The 24,835-nt window shown below is 51.0% G+C and overlaps 1 protein-coding gene and 1 long non-coding RNA gene across 6 annotated transcripts in view; both read left to right on the forward strand.

Moving 5' to 3' along the window:
• Window positions 1-24,835, forward strand: part of LOC147701569 (GTPase KRas-like) — a 233,455-nt gene that overhangs the window by 177,242 nt on the left and 31,378 nt on the right. For all 5 annotated transcript variants that reach the window (XM_086930235.1, XM_086930234.1, XM_086930233.1 and 2 more), the window contains one exon: window positions 21,291-21,450. In XM_086930235.1, coding sequence (XP_086786361.1) covers window positions 21,291-21,450 — 160 coding nt within the window. The remainder of the gene's footprint in view (window positions 1-21,290; window positions 21,451-24,835) is intronic.
• LOC147701571 (uncharacterized) lies at window positions 12,884-13,672 on the forward strand. The gene is made up of 4 exons (XR_015297473.1): window positions 12,884-12,982; window positions 13,099-13,209; window positions 13,328-13,439; window positions 13,613-13,672. It is a non-coding gene; the product is annotated as an uncharacterized LOC147701571 (long non-coding RNA).

Genomic DNA, 24,835 nt, shown 5'->3' on the forward strand with positions numbered 1-24,835 from the left:
TCGTATTTTTAATTTTTTAGTTTATCAGAAGTTTATCAGATCAGGTTAGGACTAGGAAGTTCGATGTAAGATACCTTGATAATAGTGTGCATCAAGCCATTGACCGGGAGGGGATGCTAAGTCAAGTTCCAGATCTAGTGAGTGCTACTTGATGCCGGAGAATCTGCAACGATAAAGTCCAAAACGCAACATTAAAAGGGTCCTAGACGTGGTTTAGAGTGTAAACAATTAGTTATCACTGTAGGAGAGTAGGGTCTGCAATCCTATGATCACCCGGACTTTTTGCTTTTGTTTCACTGGTTTACGACTTTCTCGGGCTGTGGGCCTGCCAATCAGACCCACAGCCTAGCTGTTCTCTCACTAAATTGATGCGTGTACCTTAGGTGCATTACCCAATTGGAACTGGGCCACCCTCTGTAACTGAGGGCATCGGTGAACCCAGGGCCTACCAGGGGCTGAAGCATGTATTATGCCACCCCTGGCTGGCCATCTAAATCTGACACAACTGGCTGCACGACAGCTGGGGCAACGTGGCGTACTCGCCTGTTGCTGTAGGTATAGTATCCCTATATCTAAACTCAAAATGGACACCCGAGTTCCTATCAGCCACTCTTATGGCAGGGCTTAACAATCCTGAAGGCAGAGTGCGTGGAATCGTGTGAACTGGGCTCTGGCACGAGCCGAGCCCGGTTGCAGCTTGCGGAACCAAGACCCAATGGTTGTTCCATGATAACGCGTATCATATCGGTAACTTCGGTATAGCGTGATCAAGACATGTCGAGTAAGGTGTCATACGAATCGGGGTGCTGCCCCCTCACCAATTCTGGCGACGAGGTTAGCATTCCACCCTTCTAGAGGGACACGACATGTACGTAACTGTGAACCCCGGTTAAAGTTAACTGAAGCCTCAGCTCCACAAAATGGATGCTGCCACCTTAGACACGAGTCTGACCTCCTGCTGCTGGGAGTCCTTCCAGCGAGGAGAGCTTGGACAAAGGGTTTCCTGTCAGGGGCGGTGTTCGCACCGTCCCAGACAGGGTTTGTGTATTCTGGGTAGGTAGGGCTTTGCAGGAAGGTGACTGCGGAGTGGCACCCAGGTGCTCACTACGCATCTGCCGGTTAGAACCAGTTCCAGGGGCGCGCAGCCCCTGACCTGGGGAAAGTCCGGCAGGGGAGAGGGGTGTAACTACCCCCCTTCCTGGTCCCACCCCTAGGGCAGGACCTAGTCATGTACCCACCCCTTTCTTTAGGATAAAGGCCGGAGCGGGGACCCTTCCAAATTAGATCATCTTTGAATCAAGAATACTTTCTACGAAAGGACTTCAAGACTCTTCTCAAGATTTCTCCCTTGTGGCTAAGGAGTAGTCACCCTGCACCAGCGGGCACCATCTAAGAACTCTGCGGTTTGCTGCAAGTCCTTCCTCCGGAATCCGACGACCCAGCTCGACGAGAACCGACTCCCTGGCACCTCTGACCTCTACCCACATCGTCCGCTCAGCTGAGATCTGTGGGTGTGACGAGACCTCGAGGGACCGGCCATCATCAAAACCTGCACGCTTTCTTAAATCAGCACGACCACCGAAGGAATTCTCTGGTGAGTGCTCTGGGGTCCGAGAAGCCCCGACCCTGAGCAGCTCCAGCACCGAAGTACAGTCCCAGCATCTCCACGATCTGTGTGGGGCCCTTCTGCCGCTGCTCAGCATGTTGTCCGATCACTAGCCGCTGGCTTGTGACCCTTTGACGACGAACGACAACCAACGCTGCTGGTCTGGTTGCTCCAGACTAGCCTTCTGCTCCTTTTTACGATAGGAGCACCACGGACCCTCCTGGTCCACTCAAGACGGCATTTTAGGCCCACCACGTGGCCCTGAAATCTGCCAAGGCTTGTTGCCCCAATCCTGGGCCCAGCGACGCCGACAGCATCAACCTTCGTGGGACAGCTCGCACCTCCATCCGGGTCGCCGACAACTCCTCCTGGTCCGTGAGACTGCAGAGCCTAGCGTCGCCCACTCACCTAGTCGAGGTGATGGCCATCCGGTGCCTTCCTGGTACCCTCTGACTACTGGCTAGTAGTACGAACTTGGTCCCCTCTGCTTTCAGGTATCATCGATCTCTGATCCAGGCTTGGATCTATACGAACTATTCATCACTGGTCGCCGGCCAGCAACTCCTTCCTTCCGGCTCCTGGCTCGTCAGCGAAGACCCCCGACGCCTGTAAGACTTGTGCAGCCGCAGCCCTTGTGGCTAGGTAACTCCGACACTACGGTGTCTGCATAGCCTCCTTACTTAAGGGTCCTGAGTCCCTCGCTTCCGACTTGCCTTATCGGGTCCGCCCGAGACCACTAGAACTTTCCGTGCCCTCGGGCACTTGTTTTAATTGTGCACTTGAAGTATTTTCCTAAGAGTTTTGTTCTGTGCTTAGTACCCTTTCCTCATAAAGAGTACAGGGCTGTTGTGATTCTAATAAATACACTATTTATTTTCATAACACTTGTGTGGTGTCCTTTCACTTGGTGTTCAAGGGGTATGTGATGGTATAACAGCTGGCTTAACACGCCCTCTAGAGTTTAGCCCGAAGGCTGCTCGTATCCACGCTACTAGGATAGCTGGTCTAAGGTTGACTTACAACCAATCACCATAAGGGTCGTTTGGACCGATGCATAGTGGTCGCTAGAATAGCGAACGCTGCAGATCGGGCCAACTTCTCACAATCACCATATTAAGCGAGAAACTCACCATAAACGTTGTATCCCTCGTTTGCAGGAGAAAATAATACTAAAACAGTCTAAGAATATTCCTACTGTTTTTGATGCTGATCAATTGACAATAAAAGATGTGCAATCACACACCTGCTTCTTTCCTTGACAGAACGTGAGGAGAGTCCTTATGATATAGCGAGGCTTTTAGAAGAGCTTGATGTGGAGACTGACTATGGTTTGGCCAGTGGCTTAAAATCGAAATGGACCCCCACGCTACCTGGGGGTAATGCTATTGATAATTTCCATAGACATATCCTAGAAGATCTTAACAAGGTTAACATCAAATTTGGATTCAACTTTTAATATAAAGACAATCTCACCAAGGGTGAACGTAATGCACTTTCAATCTTGAGTAACAACTCTGATATTATTATCGGAGAAGCTGATCAAGGGGGCAACCTCGTGCCAATTGAGCGATGAATCTTGCTATTCAGTTAACACACAATCCAATGGGTTGTTTGACCATGCTAATTAATGACAAACTTCTTAATTGGAAGCAATCTGGCCTCTTGAACGATGAAGAGTACCTCTACCATCCTTTCCCTGGTTATACACACTACCCAAGATACACAAAGATCTGCCCTTCCCCCCCCCTGGTAGACCCATAGTCTCGGGGATAGGAGGACCAACAAAGGTTAGCTGAGTATGTGGACCTTTTTTTGGGACCTCTTGTGAGGAACGTACCCTCCTATATACAAGACTCAAAGCATATACTGAGCATAATGACAGACATGGAATGGCAACAGGGCACCACCTTGGTAACTATGGATGTGGTGTCCTTGTATACTAGCATTAATCCCAATCTTGGTATGGAAGCCATGAACAAGATCTTATCCAACAGACCAGCCTCACTATGGGCACACACAAATATGCTGCTATCTATGATGGACCTCATCCTCACCAATAACTTTTTCATGTTTGACCGGAAATTGTACCAACAGAAAAGAGGGGTGGCCATGGGTTCAAAATTTTCCCCATCCTTTGCCAACCTCTTCATGGGGGCATTGGACAGACTTGATCTGGGGAACTAAAGGATCACAATATATCGACTCCATCATTTTTTGGGGTCGGTATACTGACGATTGTATATTACTGTGGTCTGTTTCTGACGAATTACTAAATAACTTTTTTGAATACTTTAACACTAACTCTTGGGAGATCAGGTTCACAATGCAACACAGCAAAAAGAGCATAGTTTCTGGACTTGGAATTTTATGTCAATAACAATACATTACACAGCAGACTTTACAGGAAACCTACCTCTTGCAATGCTATTCTACATGCATCCAGTTCACACCCATTGCATCAAATACATTCCATCCCCTATGGTGAATTTCTTCGAGCAAGACGCAATTATAGTGATCCAACTGAATTCGACAATTGCATTATAGACTTGAGTGATAGATCCTTAAGGAAAGGTTATTCTGAGGAAACTGAACAAAGCCAGAAAGAAAATAAGAAAAACTAAGACCAGACAGTCTCAAGAAACAAACAGAACCCAAGTCCTCCACTAACAAAATAAGACTCATAACTGAATACAGCTCAATACACAACACTATGAGAGTTTTAACAAACACTGGAATCTTTTAAAAACAGACCCCACAGTGAAAGGATTGATTCCAGATAAGCCATCAATCACATACAGAAAAGGACAAACACTGAGGAATAGACTTAGTCCTACTGTCCCCGCCACATTACCATTAACAATTGGATGACCAAACTGAGCACCGGTTTCTTTAGGTGCGGATTTTGTTCCATATGCAGATGGGGTAAACATGGAACCAAAACATTTGTGGGTTTTGATAGAGCTACACACATCACCTGTATGACCAAATTTGTTGTCTACATTATAGAATGCCAATGTGGCAAATATTATGTAGGTAGCACCATTAGGGCTCTCAAAGACAGGATGGCAGAACATATGAGGGCCATACAGAAAAGAGACCCGAAATACTTAGTGGCACTACACATTGTGGACTGTCAGCCTATGGAGGATGAGGCTAAAGTACGTTTTTATGGAATTGATGTCATTCCACTAAATATTAGAGGTGGAAATGGTGAACTAACTGTCAGACGCAGGGAAGCAATGTGGATAATGCGCTTACATTGCATCGAACACTGGCTCAACTATGATCCTGAGCTCCAATTTTTCTTAGGTGATTAAAGCATCATAGATACAGTATCATCAGGGTGCACTTTGTACATCAACTACCGCTGTTCAGCATTCAGAAATTTGCGGTTAGATGTTTTCCCTCAGTTAGATGTGTAAATTATAGGAATTATACTGAATGGCATCGTTATACAAAATTGTTGTACGTATGTACAAATCACCTTATACTTCTTTTAATCACTACTATAATGCAATACATGACACAATATATTTTTGGCAGACGTTAATGAACCATGTGACACCCCATATCTCCCAAGTAATTACAGAATCTATTGTATGTTCTGCATTTTTATTCTGTTTTATACAAGTCAGAGTGGGGTGTCTTCTTCGTGTCCTCTGACACATGTGTGTGGCCGAGTACCAATGTCAAACTCACGATCTAGCGATAAATATCGACAACAAAAAACTTCTCCAGTTTTATCACCGCTGATGTGTTTTATACTATCCCCCGAGATAATCGATGATAAATAATAGACAAAGACCTCTCACTCATTCTTAAACCAAAAACTCTTACTTTTATCGAAGGTAGCCGTAAGATTCCATCTTGGGTACCTCATGATTACATTGGTGGCCGGTACTATCATACTGGTTCACATTCTAGTCTCTTAGCATTGGGAGCTATATAATCCCACTCCATTTCCGGTCACGTGTTCGTATTTGGAAAACTGCGACCGGGAACCACAGGAGGAGGGATACAACGCTTATGGTGAGTTTCTCACTTAATGAAATATGGCGGGGGCGTGGCCAAGATGGCGGTGGGAGCGGACGTGCCTCTCTGAGCTCCCGCCGCCGGTCACTGTAATTAGCACCACCATAGCACTTGCCCGGCCGAGAGTGACCCCAGGGGGCCCCTGGCACCAGCGCCTAGCCAGCGACGACCTTCAGGTCCGGTGCTGCGACCGGAGGCGGCCTGACCCTTGCGGCGTTCGGCCGCGGACACAGCGGCGGTTGAGGCCTGGCGCGCTCCACGAGACCAGGGCGCGACTGAGAGCAAGGCCGAGGATGGCGGAGCCACGGAGCCGCCAGGGATCGCCTGAGGCAGGTACCAACAGAGGCGGCGGGTCCGGCCCGCACGGAGCCGGGCGAGGCTCCCCACGGTCTCACGTGGGAGCTTCTGCGGACCTGCCGCCCCGTTACAGATCGGCGTGCACACTGCCCGGGCAGCCGCCGGAGCCCCTGAGACCCGCGCGAGCCCCTGAAGCCAGCAGCACTACACGGCGGAGAAGAGGTACGGGGGGGGGGGGGGGGTGTGAGACAGTGACACCGGGCCCCCCCCTCGCACATCGTCTGCATCCCGGCGCGCCTGGCCGGAGAAGAGTTGGCGCGAGGCGCGGGTCCCAACGGCGGCCCGCCATTTTAGGCGACCGGTACCTGGGACCACGGTGGAACGCCGCCTGGAGGACCCGCGTGAGCCCCTGAGACCCGCAACACAGCCCCTGAGACCCGCAACACAGCCCCTGAGACCCGCAGCACAGCACGGCGAAGTAGAGGTACGGGGGGGTGTGACAGTATTGCCGGGCCCCCCCCCTTTGCACAACCGCCATTTTAGGCGACCAGGCGCCGGGGCCGCGGTGGAGCGCGGCATAGACCTGGCCCGAGCCCTGCAACCGCCGACATCGTGCGTGGCACCAGGGACCTGCTGCCTCCCTGCCCACCCTCTAGTGCTGCGGCCCTGCGCACCAGCACCCGCACCTACCCGGGAGACGCACGGGGGCTGCGTCGGGGGGGCACACCGAGAGAGGAGCCATCCAGCGGCACACAGCGCCTGCCTGCACGAGGAGCCTGACGAATAGCCCGGCCCTGTCCTCTCACTCACCCCGTGGGCCTGGGCGGCGACTCCAGCACCTATCCGGGTGCTGGCCTGAGGACGTTCCTGGACACCACGGCGAGTGGAGGGCCCCGTCCCCCGGCGTAGCTCCTGCCTGTGTTGAATCGTGCCACGCAGGAAGCGCCGGTCATCCCGGCCCGGAGAGTCGCCCCCGAGGCCTAGGGGCCTACCCAAGGCTGGCAGAGGAGGAGGTCGACTGACGCGGCTGGGGGCCCCGGGGAGGCATGTCTGGCGGGAGGACCAAGAAAGACCGCACCATAAAGGACCTCTTCACCCCCACCACCATGGGGAAGCGGAATGGACACACTGGGCCCAACCCCCGGGGAGACACAGAGAAGAAGGTAGGGGCCGCGTCGCCCCCCGGAGGAACGGACCCCGAGGGCCCGGTCACGCGGTCCTTCCTGGAATCCCTGTTCACCAGTTTGCGGGAAGACATCCATGCCCTAAAGAAGGAGCTCCAGGACGAGATCAAGGAGGTCCGCCGCGATACCGACGCCATAGGGGAGAGAGTGGCAGAACTGGAGACGAAAAGCGATGCACGGGACACCGAAATTGAGGCCCTAAGGCAGGAACTGGCCCGCATACATGACCAACAGGTGGATCTCCAGACGCACGCCGAGGATCTGGAGAATCGCTCCAGGCGGCATAACATCAGGATCAGAGGAGTACAACTGTCCCCGGACATGGAAGACCTCTTTCAGTTTACACGGGGCCTCTTCAACCACATCCTGGGCCGACTGGCGGATGCCCCCTTGCGACTGGACAGGGCCCACCTGACGGGTCCGCCGAGGGCCGGCGCTGCTCACCCGGCGGACATCCTGGTGTGTGTGCAGGACTACAGAACTAAGGAGGAGATCCTGAGCAAGGCTCGCCAGTTGGAGAAGATCACCTTTGGCGACCACTCCCCGACGTTGTACCAGGATCTAGCCGCGCTTACACTGGAGAAGCGGCGCACCTTTCGGCCAGTGACAGCGGAACTGAGAAAACGCAACATCTCCTACAGCTGGGGGCACCCTTTCCGTCTGGTGTTCCGGCTAGGCAATGTACTTCACCAGCCGCGTTCCCTCAGGGACGCTTGCCGCGTACTGGGCCTAGACGAGCCGGTGGTCGACGACGGTTCACTGGGTGAAGGGGCCCCCAATGAGGCGACCCCAGGACGCTGGCAACAGCAACGGCGCAGACGCAAGCCGAGACGCCCCGCAGCTACTGAGATAGAGGAGGGGCAGCGGGCTGCGGTGGAAACCGTGGCGCAAGGCCTGGCGCAAGCGAACAATGGCTGACCGCTGGGAGAGAACCGCACTAGTTCCACAGGACATGGTCGGGTCGGGCTAGTCTAGTCCGGCGGCGGGGGCGAAGGCAGCGTGCTTGTTGGCCTTCCCGGATGGAGACTCTGACTCTTCGCCTACAGCGGAGTGCTAGGGGAGGGCCGTCCTGCTCGCACTGTCGCCACTGCTTCCATTCTACGGACTTACTTTACCACGGGTCCAGTGGCCTTGAGACTGGACCTGGGACAATGTTGGACCTAATTTCTTTACCAGTTGGGGGGGAGGGTTGGGGGGTGTTGCAGGAAAGGGGGGCGGGGCGGGAAGGGGTTGCACCTAGGGAGAGGGGGACCCGGGTGGAGGGGGTCGCTCCAGTTGAGCTGAGGTTGGGGGGGGCAGTTGGGGATGGGGGGTGAGTTGGGGGATGAGGGGGAGGGGCGGGGGGGGCTCTCCTTGTCCAGGGGATTCTGACACCACGGACAGAGTCGGTAGGACTCCCAGCGCAGCATCTCCTACGGCCCGTTGGTCCGTGGCTGCCACCTCCGGGTGGGGATTGGCATCTTCCTTATTACCCCAGACATGACACGTCATCTAACAGTGCTTTCGCTTAATGTGCGGGGTCTTAACAGTCAGAACAAGCGCAAGGCGATTCTCTCCTGTGTCGAGCATTCCAAGGCAGATATCTGCCTACTCCAGGAAACACACCTTGTTCGCAGCGACCAGCACAGACTCAAATCACGCGCCTTTCCCTGGCAGTTCTTCTCCTCATCCCAGAAGAAAGCAGCAGGGGTGGCGATTCTAGTGGCTAAGTCCTTCGAGGGGAGGGTCCTCCAGAAAGAAGCGGAAATTAGAGGGCGACTTCTGCTTTATAGCTTCCAGATTGCAGGCCATACCTTGCTGGTGGGTTCAGTCTATGGCCCGAACGAGGGGCAGGAAAGGTTCTTACATACGGCACTAGAGACCGCCACATCCACCACACACACACACACACTCACTTGCTGCTGGGTGGAGACCTTAACATTGTTTTTCACAACACGGCAGACCGTTCAGGCCAGAGATCCGGGCAGGTGGGGGCACTCACAGCGGCAGGCCACGCACATGTGGCAGACTTGGGCCTCATAGATTTATGGCGACACACGCACCCCCAGACAACAGCCTACACGTATTACTCGGCGGCGCACAAGACGTATGCGAGGCTGGATTATTTCCTGTGCTCCTCTCAACTGGCGCTGCAGGTCGAAGAGGTGGAGATACTGCCAGCCCCGCTCTCGGATCACTCCCCAGTGGTTAGACACTTCGTGTGGGAGCCATGCCAGCCCCGCAACGACACTGGAGGCTGCGAGACGGCCTCTTGCAGTTGCCCGACACCCAAACCCGCCTCACAGCTGCGATTGACCACTTTTTGGAACACAACGCCAATGATGACACCACAAAGGCCACTCAGTGGGCAGCCCTCAAGGCGGTCCTCCGCGGGGAACTTATCTCCATAGCCACCGCCAACAACAGGGACAGGGCGCTAAAGCGTGCCGAGCTTACCCAACGGGTGGCGGAACTGGAACAGATGCACCAACGCACTGGGGCGGCAAGGGCATGGCGCCAATTATGCGCCGAGCGGAAAATGTTGGCAGCTTTGGATCAAGACGTAGCGGAATACGCCGCTATGCGCCTTAAGCACGCCTATTACCCTGGAGGCGACCGATGCGGGAAGCTTCTGGCGAGCAGACTACGGGCGCAAACTCAACGGCAGCAGGTGCTCTCTCGCCTGTCGGCTGATGGCAGCCAGATCACGGAAGACGGGGCGATTGCGGCAACCTTTGGCAACTTTTATGCGGCGCTATACGACGCGGACCACCTGGACCCACTTGCCGGCCCGACCTACCTGCAGGGTGCGGAGCTCCCCTCACTCAACCAGGCCCAAGCGGACTTTCTGGAACGGCCCATTGGCCTGGAGGAAGTCATCTCTGCTATTGCCCGCCTCAAAGTGGGGAAATCCCCGGGACCCAACGGCTATACCGCGGCCTTCTACAAGACCTTTTGCCAGCAGCTTGCCCCCTCTTGCGCGACCTGTTTAACACCTTTGACACGCCTGGTGCCATCCACCCGGACCTGCTAGAGGCGTCCATCTGTCATTCCCAAACCGGGCCGCGACCCAGCGACATGTAGCTCATACAGGCCCATCTCGCTGCTGAATGTAGACTTGAAGCTCTACACTGGCATACTAGCGGGCCGCATTGCGCCATACATGCAGCAGTTGATAGACCCTGACCAGGCGGGCTTTATCCCCCAACGGCAGACCAGCGACAACACCAGGCGAGTGCTGCACCTCATTGAGGCCGGGTCGCGCACTAAACCGGGCTGCATGCTCCTCACCATCGATGCGGAGAAAGCATTCGACAGAGTGCACTGGCCCTACCTCGACCAGGTTCTCCGCCACTTCGGATTTGGGGAGAAACTCCGCCACCGCATCTTCAATTGCTACCGCCGGCCCAACGCCACGGTCAGGGTGAACGGTCATACCTCCCCGAGATTCGACATTGGCAGAGGCACGCGCCAGGGCTGCCCTCTATCGCCGCTCCTATTCGCACTATATATGGAACCGATGGCTCAGAGGGTGCGGCAGCATGCGCTCATATCTGGTATCAAATTTGGTGCCGACACGCACAAGATCAGCCTGTACGCGGATGACGTCTTGCTGTCCCTCACTGACCCGATGCAATCCCTGCGTGCTCTCTTTGTGGAGCTTCACACCTTTGCCCTGGCCTCGGGTTTTAAGATTAATGAAACGAAATCCGAAGCCCTGAACATCTCCCTGAGCCCAGACGTGGTGGCCGAGATCAAGTCCGAATTCAAGATACAATGGTCAGACGCAGCCGTCCCGTACTTGGGCGTTCGCCTGGCTCCCACTGTCCGGGGTACGGCGCGAGTCAATTATGAAGCACTCACGATCAAACTCCGGGAGCAGCTCCGACGTTGGAAGCCGCTTACATTGTCGTGGCTGGGCAGAATTGCCGCAGTCAAAATGACACTACTACCGCAGATCTTGTACCTGTTCCAGACGCTCCCCCTAAATCCCCCGGCGGGTTGGCTTCAGCAAACCCAATCGGAACTGTCGCGATTCATTTGGAACGGCCGGCGACCGAGGTTTAAGCACACCCTCGCCACTCTGCCCCCGGCGAATGGAGGGGTCGGTGTGCCCGACCTCACCCTGTACTTCGAGGCAGCGCAGCTGCGCACCTTCGTGGAATGGTTTCAATTGGAATCCGGCAAGCACTGGCTCTTCCAGGACCAGGCAGTGGCCGGTCGTACACCGGCCCCCTAACCTGTACGCCTCTGAAATCACAGGCACCGCCCTGAGAGTGTGGGATAGAGTGGCAGTGGCCAGGGGACTGACCACCTTTCCCTCGCCTATGACCCCCATTTTTGAGAACCCGGATTTCACGCCAGGTTTAGACGTCGGAACATTTACGACGTGGCGGACGACGCCCTGTAGAGCGGTGGGACACATGTTCGACCTCAAGGGGATCCTCCCGTTCCAGCAGGTCAAGGCGGACTACGGTGTAGCCGAATCGGAACGCCTACGGTACCTGCAGGTGCGGCACTGGGTGCTCCACCCCTCGATCCAGCCCGGGGCCCGACGACACCTCACGCCCTACGAAAAGTGGCTGCTAACACGCACCTCGGACAAGAAATTGATTTCAGACCTTTATCAACAGCTACTCCTCACTCAGGTACACACGTATAACGCGGGTCAGGCCAGGTGGGAAAGGGACCTGGGGAGGCAGCTTACTAGGAAAGAATGGGAGGGGGTGTACCATAGGGCCAGACACTCGGCACACCACACTGGGCTCACCGAGACACTTACTAAAGTAGCCACATATTGGTATCACACCCCTGAGAGACTACACCGCTGGGATGCCCGAGTGAGCGACAGATGCTGGAGGGGGTGCGGGGAACTAGGGACACTGGAACACTTGCTGTGGAGCTGTGAGGCACTTCGCCCCTATTGGGACCCTATCCTGGACCTCATAGATGCACACCTAGATACACAACTGCCGCGCTTCCTGGCATACATTATTCTAGGCCTCCCGAACGCCCTCATGTATCCTCTGAAGTCCTGGCGGGGACGACTGATCGCACTTGCGCTGGGGGCGGCGGTCCAAAACATTGTGGCCCACTGGAGAGCAGTTCAGGCTCCGCAACAATTGGGGTGGCTCCACCGGCTCTGGGCGATACTGGGAATGGAGAAACTGTCACTGGCAGCGGCGGGGAGGGGAGCGGACTTTGCGGAGCTCTGGCGACCGTTCCTCGCCCTACTTACCGGGGAGTTTCGTGAGGTGAGCTGCCCCCGCTACCTGCGTCTGCTACGCCTGGCGGAAACACCTCTCCCAGAACCCAAGTCACGCGCCCACAAACGTACAGGCCCAGCGCGCGCAGCACCACCTGACCGTTAATGGACGACGATAAGCCGACGACTTATCCCAGGAATTGGACAAGGAGAGGAGAGGGGAGGGTAGGGGTGGGACGGGTAGGGGGGTTGTTTCCAGTTCTTTGTTTCTCTTAGATTGCACTAGTACTACATAGCATGCACCGCTGTAGCACCTCTTATGACGCGGCCGGCCCAGTTGGGTTGTAGGCGGCTTGCTGTGTTAACTGACAATGCGCCCGCTGGCCTTGTGATGGGTGTTGGTGGGGTCGCTGGCTTAGGCCTCCCCGGTGTGGCGACGGCCCCTATAACTATCTCGGAGGTGCATATTGTTTGCCTATGCTCTATAAAAGATTTAATACATAATGAAATATGGCGATAACTAATTGTTTACACTCTAAACCACGTCTAGGACCCTTTTAATGTTGCGTTTTGGACTTTATCGTTGCAGATTCTCCGGCATCAAGTATCACTCACTAGATCCGGAACTTGACTTAGCATCCCCTCCTGGTCAATGGCTTGATGCACACTAATATCAAGGTATCTTAAATTGAACTTCCTAGTCCTAACCTGATCATCTGCTAAACTTCTGATAAACAAAAAAATTAAAAATACGATTTGGAATACATTCTTTTCTACAATTTTTCTTGTCCTAGCACCATCGAGAATACTAGTCTTAACTGTACTGCTTGCGAGTACTAAACTGATGAGATACTCACGACGTTGAGAATTTTAAGAACTCACTTCGTTGACTACTCCCAGCTACGGTGAGTGGTAAATTTTAGGTCCTCTGTGTCAGTTTCTCGATATAATTCGGAATATCATGAACCCCCAAATTAAAGATATCTGACACACAGCCCTTTGTGTTTTTTAATCCGTCCATAGGAAGGAACCACCACACCTGGGACCTCCGTAGATAACAGAAGCATCCCTTTCTCGATTTCTTCTACAATACCTGTATCTTCTAAATTCGAATAGGATCACCAGTACTACAACGGTGAGAGGTTATACTATACACGTAGGTCTGCATACAATGGCAGACATATAGATTAACTTTTAAAACTGATCACCAAGGATATACATCTATAGATTTCCCTGGTGCATTTTCTCCCTTCGCTGCTACCCCCACCCACTTATCCTTGCCCTCGTTTGTCTTTTTCTCTATTGCAGTAATCAGACTGTATAGACACACCGACCGAGCCCAATAGGATTTTAGGTCGTGTCTTAAGGTATGCGATTCACCGAACACGATAATAATTTCACTAACCTTTTGTTTGAAGTTGGGCTTGCATGCATGCACTCTACAACACATAAATAAACGACCCGTAAGATGCATGCCACGTCGCAACACTAGACTTTCTGTGGTGTTCCTTTTCTTCGTTCTTGCAGCTATTTCTTGTCTGGGAAAACCTATAACTCTTTAACACCACATTGTTTTGTTAAAAACAAGTTTGAAATGGAGAACTCGATGTATGTATTAAGTTTTGACAGATAACAATGTCTTCTGTTCTCCATACTACCACACCACTCACGGATTTTTGTGCGTCTCTAAAGGACAATCCAAGGGATTTATCTATTCTGTCTTTGCTCTGACACTATAGTCTCCATTAAATATCGATCGGTGCACCTAGTGTTAAAGAGTTAAAAATGCTTATACTGTGCATATGTACACATTTATAAGTATTCCATACCCATACTACTGTGCTTCTTTCCCAGCCCTGAGGAGTCGTAGTGATCTGTTCCGACGCAACGATACACGTGTCGGCTGTTTGGAACCAATAAACCTACATCTAATTTCCAAAGATAATGAACTGGATTGCAATTGTCTTAATTGAGTTCTACACTTAGAATGTTTTTGTAATTTGCCTACTCTATGGTTATACTGGAAATTGTGTGTGCGAGGGCATTGCAGTTATTTATTGTCTCATAGGTTAGATTACTAACCCACATCAGAACGGTTAAGGGGTCTTATCCGCTCGACCTTCCGCATCACAACACTATTCCCAGTTTCTTTATACCCTTACGTTTACACTAGGTAGTGCGCCCAGCCTTTCTGAAACCCAAAAAACCCCACCTGCTGTGTTGTACCTGGTAAATGGTACCGTAGGTACCCAGGGCACTGTGGCCAGAGAAGGCCCCTAAGGGTTCAAGCACTTATTGTGCTACTCTTGGGGGTCCTGTACAATGCACGACAGAGGGCAACTTAGAGTCGCCCCCTGAAACTAACCCACATCCCATGTCCTGACTGAGAGGTGGCCTAGGCTGCCACCCAGCAGACATGTTTCTGGACCCATGGGTAGAGAGCCATCAGCTCTCGTGGGCCTGCAACCATGCACATTCTGGGGCGAGGTGCTATGCCTCCGCCCCCAGGATGGGCAGGGGAAGCTTCAAAGGCATGCGCTTTTGTGAGCTTATCCAGGCCACTTGCTGTACTCAGCAACTGGCCCCACTGGTTCTGACCCCCACTCTGGCGGGAAGACCGGCAAGAAAATCTAAGTGAGGAAAGTGGGTGTGCCAGCCTCTGCCAACCCCACCGATGGGGGAGGCGAGGTGAAGCACATCTCCGGGCTATCGCCATCTTGAGGATGGGGGCCCTACCCAATCAGAGGCTCCTGCCCCCCCTCCCACTGGCGAGTGGCAGGATAGGGGGCTATACTCACCCCAGGGAAGGGACCCATTGGTCACTGAAATTCCCCTACCTGTAACACCCCTGAACCTTCCTTCTTCAGATCCCGATTCCAAAACCAGAACAAGAAAGAAGACCTGCGTGCAGCTGCTAACAAGAGGATGACACCTACTGACTTGGCCACAGCCCTATAGTCCTGTCAACCCTTGAACCTGCTCCTGCTAAATCCCAGCGTCTCCTGTGGTCAGCAACATCTAAAATCCCAGAGGACCTGACTACCTTGCTCATCCAAAGACAGGGTCTCCCACGAGCAGTGGTTCTGCTCAAACAGCAACAACCCCTGGTGCCTGTCAGGAACCGCAAATCCATCACACTCTACACCTGCCGAGCCCGGCCTGTGCCTGAGTAAATGAAGACCACGAGGACACCCCCACCCCCCCCCCCCCACCCCCCTGGCGATTGTGACCAGGAATCCAGCACCGAAGGACCCTCCTCCACGCTCCTGACTACGCCTGCAGCCTCACAACCATGGACCCCTCCAACCTTGACCAGCTGAGGGTAAGATTTCCCGACACTTAAAGACACCCCAGTGCCCCACGGCCCCCTGTGCCCAACTCCTGGGTGGCTACCTAACCTACAGCTTCACTACTTACATCTTGAAGTGGTGGTCGTACCTGAAGAATCTCCGTCCTGAGCTTGCAGCCTTTAATCGTCTTGCAGCTTTCCCATTGAAATACATTGGGCGCCCGACGGCCCAAAAGCACCCTGCACCCATCCGCCCGAGTGCCACTGGAAGTGCAGCAATTATCCTATTTCCCCACTTGCCCTGTGTAAGTGTCCAGGAACTCAGCTCCCAGAGCCGCGTGGCCTGCCTGCTAGTGGCCACCACCAAAGGCCCTGCCCGCCATAGGTTAACATTTTGCCTACTCACTCTGCACCTGACTGCCGCTGAGGGTGTAACTACTGTATTTACCTGACCCTGGGAGACCCTGAGTCTTACTCCAGAACCTTAACTCTCCCAGTCGAGTACTTACCCAAAGACCGATAACTTGATTATCTCCATAGGGTAACATTTGCTGGTTTTCACTTGTAAATTCTTCTAAGTGTTGAGTTTTGAAACTTTGAAATATTCCTTAATCATCTGCTCAACGAAATTACTCACCTGTTACCAGGGGAGTTCCCAGTGCTGGATCTTTGTGCCCAGCACTGACCCTAAAAAGTAATTACAACTGATTTTCCGATAACCTGATTTTCTCCCATAGGAAAATATTGCTTGGTTTTTACCAGAATTTCTTCTGTTGAGTTTCAAAACCTACAAATATTCCTTAAATCGCCTGTGTAACAAAAACAATTTCTTTCAACTGTTTACAGGAAATGCACCAGGGCTGAATCCAGGATCCAGCCAGAGTAAGAAACATTAGTAAAGTGGTTTTATTGCATTTACTTAACTTCCCATTGAGCTCAATGTTATAATTGTGTTTAACTTGTGTTGCATATTGCAACAACTATCTATTGCATTTAAAAGTCTACTGCTATTTGAAAGTATTTAATTGCAACATCTCATTCTGAGAGTATTTTTATACCGACTTGTGGTTCTAAAATAAAACAATATTTTTTATATACCAAACAATTGGCCTAGAGTTAAGTTCTTGTGTATGAAACCATTTGCTGACTGTTCAACAAATGGTTTACACTGTCCTCTGATACTGCCTTACTGCTCGACCAAGCTACCACTTTAGAGAGTAAGGTTATAATTTAACTTTAGCCTCTGCCAGACCTATGGGGACTGTCAACTCTGTTCACACTGCACCTTACTTTGGAACAGTGTATATACAGAGCCACTTTCTTACAGGGCCCCTCCGAGGGAGGCCAGGGACACAATGCAGAACAGAGGACTGCTCTGCTAAAAAGTGCACCACTCATAGGCCCCAAGCCTGTCTTAACACCAGGAAGGCCATAGCAAAAGTGTGCATACAAAACACTGGCTCAAGGAACTCAAAGGGTCCCCTACGATCATACATAAACCAAATATGGAGCACAAGTGGCGACAGAACCGGAGCGGACCAGTGCACCCCCAGGGACCAGTGTCCGGGTCCAAGACCGCTAACGGCGCTTAGGGCAGAAGGAAGGCAAAAAGAGGAGCCAAAGCAAGGCAGCAGGATGGAGAAACCCTCCGGGGCGAGTCTGGAAAGGCAGAGCCCCAACAAGACACCGAAATCAGCTGCGTCCACATAAGCCTGAGAATGCCACGGAACAACTGTAGGCAGCAGTAGAGGCCTCAGTAGAGGGCCACGTCAGTCCGTGAGACCCAACCGAGAGTATGTACCACCACAGTAGGAACCAAGGAACAGGGAGAGGTGCAGCAGAACCCATGGGAAAATCCGCAGGGGGTCTGAAAATAGTAAGAGCTCCACAGCAGCCCTCAAACCTTCCTGGCCAGGAACTGCAGCTACACAATAGCAAACTAATACCCCACATAGGGTACAGCACATCTCTATAAAAGCAAAGGACACCTCTTGAGACAAGCTCATAGGCAGAGGTAAAAAGAAACACATGTACAGCTGGCCCAGCTGCAGTAAAGGGGGAAAAAACCTCTGGCTGAACAGCTATACAAGCTTTGTGACGAACCTCTTGGACCCAAAGTCCTAAACAGAAAAACAGTGACACCAGTGTCGTGAAACCACAGATCAACCATAGGGGACTAAAACCCTGAAAGTCAATGAAATCCTGAAAAGACACTGGACTGCCGATTCGGCATGGTCGTCAAACAAATGAGCCCCATCAAAGGACAAATCTGAGTCGCTCCCGAATATTTTCGGGGAAACCGCCATCGCGAAGCCAAGCATGGCGACGTAGAACAACTGAGCTGGCTATAGTCTGACCCACGGCATCAGTGGTGTCCATGGCTGACCGGATGGTAAACTGCACCTTGTTGCAGCCATCCCGAACAAGCTGGAGCAGGTCAGCACGAGGGCCCTCTGGCAAAGAGAGAAGGAGTTGCTCAACGGAGTCCCAAAGGGCAGCCGAGCAAACACGCAGATCGAAGGCCGGAGCTGGTGGACGCAAAAACATTGCGGCCACACGACTCCAACCACCAAAACTCCTGAGTGAGGAATCAACGGTGGAGGAGAGGAAGGAAGCGCAGCCTGGACTACCAATCCATGAGCCCTAGGATGAAGGAACACACAGGCAGGTTCACCTGGAGCTGGTCAGTGGCAGTGCTTCACAGCACGAGCCACTGGGTCACCAGACGAGGGTCTGGCCCAAGTCCCCAGAAGGACCTCATATAATGACCTGCCAAAGGGCAAAAGAGGCTCCACAGCCACTGAGCCCCGGTGAAGATCCAACAAAGGATCCGAAGGCAGGAAGACCGAGGGCGACTGCATTTGTAAGACATCTGCAGCCCTACTAACCACCCTCGCAAAGTCAATGCTGGCCTCCGTGACCATCCGAGGGGGAGACAACAAGTCATCTGTTGGATGGTTGCAAGCTAATCTGTCCTCCCAGCGACAGAGGCCCCGCAGTGAAATGAGCCGGCCAGAGGCCCATGGGATTTTGCTCCATGGTGCTTGGGAACACCTGTGTGGGCAGGGAGCCCACTGGATCACGTCCTCCAACAGAGGGGCAACCGGGGACTCAACCGGAGTAGACTGATAAGACTGCCTCTGATCGCTGCAAAGGGCCCGTACACCCAGTGCCGGGCCGGTGTTGATTCGACCCCACCCCCAAGGCTGGAGCCTGCAGGAAGGAACAAAGTCTTGTCGAACTCCGCGCTGCGACGACACAGGGAGCCCAGCAGGACTGTGCGAAGACTCGTCAGAAGGGCTGGATGTCAGTGGGATGCCCATCCGGGCCATGACCCGACGTTGCAGCGAATCTAGGACCGGAGTTGAAGTACTTGGTCGGCGCCTAGTGTGAACCCCCGACCAGAGTCCCTTTCCCCCCCCCCCACCCCCCCTGTGTGGGACCCGAAGGCGCACCAGGGAGCGGGGCTGACCCAAAAATGGAAAGCAGAGCCCTATATTAGGCCTCCATCTGGGTCCAAGTTGCCCCAGCACCAGGAAATGGTTGTTAAGTGGGGGTTGACTCCTGAGGGCTTGTGTCTGGTGAAGACCGGGAGCAGCGGCCCTCTGTCACGGTTGTGCGAAGTCTATTTCCTCTGACTTCTTCTGGTGCTTACTTGAGACAGGCTTCCACGTCCATCGGACCAACTCCAGGACCTGTCTCGAGCAGAGAGCTCTGCATGGGAGGAAGAACTTCATCTATTCGAGCCCTCCACTGGGGACGGAAGCTGGAGCCACGAGGACCCCAATCGGGACATCCGGGCAGCTTCATCCGCCGTTCCCACAGGGACGTTGACTTCAACTGCTGGCAGGCAACGCATTTGACGGTGTTGTGATGCTCACCCAAGCACCACATACAGATCTCGTGTGGATAGTCTCCGACATCTGCCGCGTACAGGACACACCATTTGAGGCCCGCAGGCATCTGCACACTCTTCCAGACGCGAAAAGGCGTAGAAAGGGCCTGGAAACCGGCCTGAGGAACCTCTTAACTCCTGATCCGCATTGGGACGGGGAAAGGAGAAAACTGACGTCATCGCGCTGAGCGGGGTCTTATATGGTTTCATTGGGATCAATTCCGTGGACGACATCAGGATGGAGCCGGGTGACTCCGCCCCCCAGCGTGTATAGAGACTGATTGGTAAAGGGTTTTCCGGATCCAGTCTGACGCCTGGCGATATTCTAAGTTAAGGAATCTGCGGCTAGATGTCTCTATCAGATTGGAAGGTGTCATGGAGATTGAATTAGTCTGGTTGAGTTGCAGTAGGACGCACTGCTCCATTGTTTTGCCTAGTAACGGAAGGTTGGTGATGGGTCTGAGATTATTACGGCAATTTGGGTCCGCTCCTGGTTGTGATTCGACATAGTTGGAGGGATTCAGGTACATGACCTGGGGAGAAAGATGTGATGAGGATTTTTGTCATAGGTTTGAAGTCAGACCAATTATCATAGTTTTTCAGGTGAAGGAGATCTTACATAATTTTCCTTGGGACTATTAGGTCATTGGTTAAGTCTGGAGGAGGGGGTTACCGTGGTGGGATGCGAGTCAGTAGGAAGGTTGGTAGGGATGTCAAATTTGTGACTTGGATGAGGGACTGCTCAAATTTTTTGCGACAATCAGTGAAGTTAGACATTCCGTCACAGCTTTCATTGTATAGTATACATGTGTGGAGAGGTACGAATAGTTTAATTATGTTGAAGAGCTCCCTGGGTCTGTTCTTTGAACAGTCAAGTGGGTTGTAAAAGAAAGTGGCGTTTTCCTCTAAAGATGCCTTTCTTATAGGAAAACCGTGCACTTCTTAGGAGTAAAAGGTGCACTGTAGAGGGTTTCGTTTCCATATCCTTTTTGACTCTTAGTTGTCTCCTCTCGTTAAGATCTGAGTTGAACCATGATTTGGATTGGGTTTTTCTATATAGTTTTAGTTTGCATGGTGGCACTTGGTCAAACATCAGTCATCGCTGTATTCTAGTGGTCGGTGAGGTCCTCAACAGTGTGATGGAAAGGTAAATACCGTTGTTGGGCACAGATCCTGGATTCCAATTTCGATATTGGGATTTGTTTGATGTTCCTAGCCCAGTGTGTAGGTTTGTTGGCTGGGTAGGGTCTGAGGTGTCTTGATATTAAAGATTATGAAATGGTGGTCTGACGAGTCGATGGGTGTGACGGATGAAAGTGAGACAAGCTCATTTTTTCGTGATTATCGCATCTGGAGTGGAGCCTTTCTTATGGGTTGGTTAGTTGCAGAGTTGTTGGAGGTAGTTTATTTCAAGATGGTTTGTAAGGTTACCGACAGTGGTGTATTCGGAGTTGTTCCAGTGAATATTGAAGTTGCCCATAAACATACGTAACATTAGTGACTGTATACAGGCTGCTGAAATCTTCTTTGCAATTAAAAAAAAAAAAACTTGAATACATGGTCACATGCCTTATGGAGTCTCCAGGACCACCCAAGTCATTGTGAGAATGAACTTGATCAGTATCTTTATTTCATTCTGGCTTTTGGTGGATTTCGCTCCTTGTGCCAGTTTTCAAAGCCTGGTCAAATTTGTCATGTTCCTCTTTGCACTCTAAATTTTGGACTCTTGTAACACGTAATCCTTGTACATTGTATCAGATTATGTCTTCAGCCTTTTTTCTTCTGTCAATTCCTTCCTTCAGGGAGCAGATCAATCGAGTCAAGGACTCTGATGATGTCCCAATGGTATTAGTGGGCAACAAATGTGACCTGCCCTCAAGGACTGTCGATACAAAACAAGCACAGGAGCTGGCAAAGAGCTATGGAATTCCCTTAATTGAGACCTCTGCCAAAACAAGACAAGTGGGTATCCTAATGTAACTGCCATACTTGATGGGCATGGTCACTAATGCGCTTGTGGTTAAAAATGTAGAGCTCTATGCTGTTATCCATGTATTTTAAGACGCAATTTTGATAACTCTATTTTTCATGGTACACATTTAACGTTGTTCATGCCGGGTCCGAATGAACCCTCTGAAACAAATACACTGCATGTATTTCTTGATATTAGTGAACTTTATCAAAGAACTGCAATATGGTGCGTAGCAGGCTTTACATTTGGAATGATCTATTTTACTTTACCTTCTTAAACAGCACTCCCGCTGTATACCATGCTGAACAGATATAATATAAGCATTTTTGCTGCTCTGAAATGCTAACTCGCTCGAAACTACCAGCAGCTACTTTGCTTTTACCCTGCTTGCTTTATTTGCTTTTTGGCAAATCATTTCTGGTTGCGGTTTAAAAAAGTAAATTAAGTAATACAGCGAGAAATTGGGTTACTGATGGACGCTGGTGAAACTCTACTCCAACAGCAGATCCTGTTAGGGCGAAACTCAAACCCCAATCTAACCCTGTGGTACCTTGCCTCAAAAGCTTACCTTAAAGGCAATATGTAAAATATGAATGCAGCATGCAAACAGTAATAAAGCGAAAAAAACGAAAAATCCAGTTTCGAAAAATAGTTTAAAAATTGTTTTTTTTTTCCTAATAGATTATTTGACACCAAAACCACAACAATCCAGTGACTAAAACCGGAGCTATACAATTTTAAAGGTTTAAGTAAAAAGTAAAGCCCAAAATGCCAACTGGTTATCTGGTAGCACTGGGCCTGGACAAAGTCACATCTTCAGTCCAACTGTGATGGAGTCGACCAGTGATCAAGTTAGGCCCGCTGACAAAGTATCATAAATCCTGGTTGTGGAGCAAATTCATACAATGAGTATGCATCGCACAGTGACTGTTCCAATGAACTGTGGGGTTGCGATGTGAAGTCCTCCGTGGACTGTCATGCAGCAGCAGTTCCTAGGGGATGCAAAGTGAGGTTCTGTGTTAAAGATGAGTCACGCTTTGGCGATTCCGGATAGCAGCGTGGGTCCTGCCCTGAGGATATGTAGAACAGCTGTGGTTCTGATGTGGAGCTGGGAAGAGTTGCTTTGCTTCTGCCCAAAAGACGAGTGCTAGGCTGGCAGTGCACCTTCAGGCCCATTTTCAAGGGGTCCAGAACTAGTGCTACCACTTTGAGGGGGGCTTGGGAGGGAAAGACTCTCAGCTGGTAGAATCTAGGTTTAAGATCGTTGGGGCCTTTTCTTTACCAGAGGCCCTGCCCAGGAGGCCAGTCCCTCTCTTAGAATCACTCTGGTGGTCCTGGGTTCAAGATATAGGTCCAGTCCTTCTCACTGAGGCAGCAGAGTAGCAACCCTTCTTCCAGCACAGCAATCCTTCGGAGTCTTACACCGGTCCAGTTAGGTACTGAAGAGTTTGGTCTGAGTGTCCACTTTGTATACCTGGTGCCCACTTTGAAGTGGGAGAAACTTCTGGAGTCCTTCCCTACAGAGGTGTCTAACTTCCTGCCTCCCTGCCCTAGCCCCAGCTTGTTTAGGGGTACATTTGAGTGTGCTGAGGCAGAGCCTTTGTGATATCAAAGTGTGGTAGGTGACGACACTGCCCCCTATCAAGCCAGATGGCCCATCCTGCAAACACCTATTCCCCCTTGGTCTTTATATTACTCTCAGACATTGACACAGACTGCCAGCTACAGCTACTGCTAGTTGTGCGATACAGGCTGCAGGCACAAGGACAGGAAAAAGTCAACGTTAGAACACTGGCATTTTCAGAATTGTGACTTCAAATTTACCTTTAAAGCAGGTTTTAAAATAAAGTTTTTTAGACACTCAAGTTGCCATTTTTACCTGCTCCCAATTGAAATGTGATAAAGTAACCAAAGGTTGTTCTATTAGGGAAGCAGGCCTTGCTGTATCAAAAAGCAAATTGAAGGGCTTTTCACTACCAAGATATGTAAAACTTAACAGTACATGTCCAACTTTTAAATGCACTGTACGCTGACCTATGGTTGCTTATATTTATTAAAAAGGAAGATTTATACTAGTGCTTCAGGCCCACTAGTAGCATTTAATTTACAGGCCCTGGGTACATGTAGGAACAATTTACTAGGGACGTAAAAGTAAATTAAATGTGTCAATTGGGTGTAACCAAATTTACGATATTTATAGGAGAAGCACAAGCACTATTTTGCGGTGGTGAAGTTAAGAGTCATAATGCAGGTGATACATTTGGGGTGACCACCTTAAGGATGACTGGTCTAACAAATGCCTATTGTGGAATTCATGATGCACATTTTTGGGTATAAAGAGTTGCAGTTGTTTCATCAAAATAATGTAGCAAATCAACTGGAACAATAACTCACCTATGGTCAGTCTATTAATGTAAAGGCTTTAAAAGATTACATGAAGCACATTACCATAATATGACACATTTGTTGCTTTACATTCCCTACCATTGCAGCAGTGAACCAGGCACCACCTTTAGGGGAGCTAAGTGAAGTGTATGTGCGAAGTAAGAATGTTTTCCTATTTTGATGGAAAGTTACATCAGTCAGTGCTAAACCTTTTCACTAATGCTGGCACCCCTGTTGGACCTAATGTTCCACTCGTGTCATTGGGAATAAATCTGTTTGTGGAAACTGATGACGCATTTATTTTAATATGCATGTATATAATGTGTATACATATCTCCATACAACAACCTCCATCGTTTGGGGAGGAGGGGAGTGGTGCAGTGGCGCGGGCGGGGCCTGACCCTGACGGATTGCCTTGACCGGGGCTGAGAATGCTGTTATTTAATCCAGTAAAAAAGAAGTGCCAAAGCCCAGTTCTGGATGCAACCAGCATTTAATTCAGCAGTGGCTGCACACCAGTATCTTTCAATCCTGGCTCGTTTCGGTGACATTGCCTTGATCACAGGTGAATATTCACTGTACAAGGTGCTGGTTCTTGTAACTTCATTGTCACATGACTATATGGTACAATACTAAAAGTCCCATAATTCATTATTAACATCTTTTTTGATGTGTATATATATTTATTTTTTTTCTCTTGAGAAAATAGACGTAAGAAAAGCAAGAAATGTCGACTTAAAAATAGTACTCGTATGACTGAGAAATTGAAGTGTATTCAACCCTATTCATTTTTAGGTCGAGCTGGTGTAGCAATGTTAAGCATTGCGTCCAGGGAAGTATCTATTGTTGGCCACTTCCTAGGAATCTGAGACGGGGGATGTGCACGCGCAAGCCCTTGGCGATTTCAGTTCGTGGGCGCGCATGCCGTGCACATCTCCTGTCTCACATTCACAGTAAGTCAGCCTCTCTCGCGCGCACACCGCCACATTC

Source organism: Lissotriton vulgaris, chromosome 7 (genome assembly GCF_964263255.1).
Source record: "Lissotriton vulgaris chromosome 7, aLisVul1.2, whole genome shotgun sequence".
NCBI classification, from domain to species: Eukaryota; Metazoa; Chordata; class Amphibia; order Caudata; family Salamandridae; genus Lissotriton; species Lissotriton vulgaris.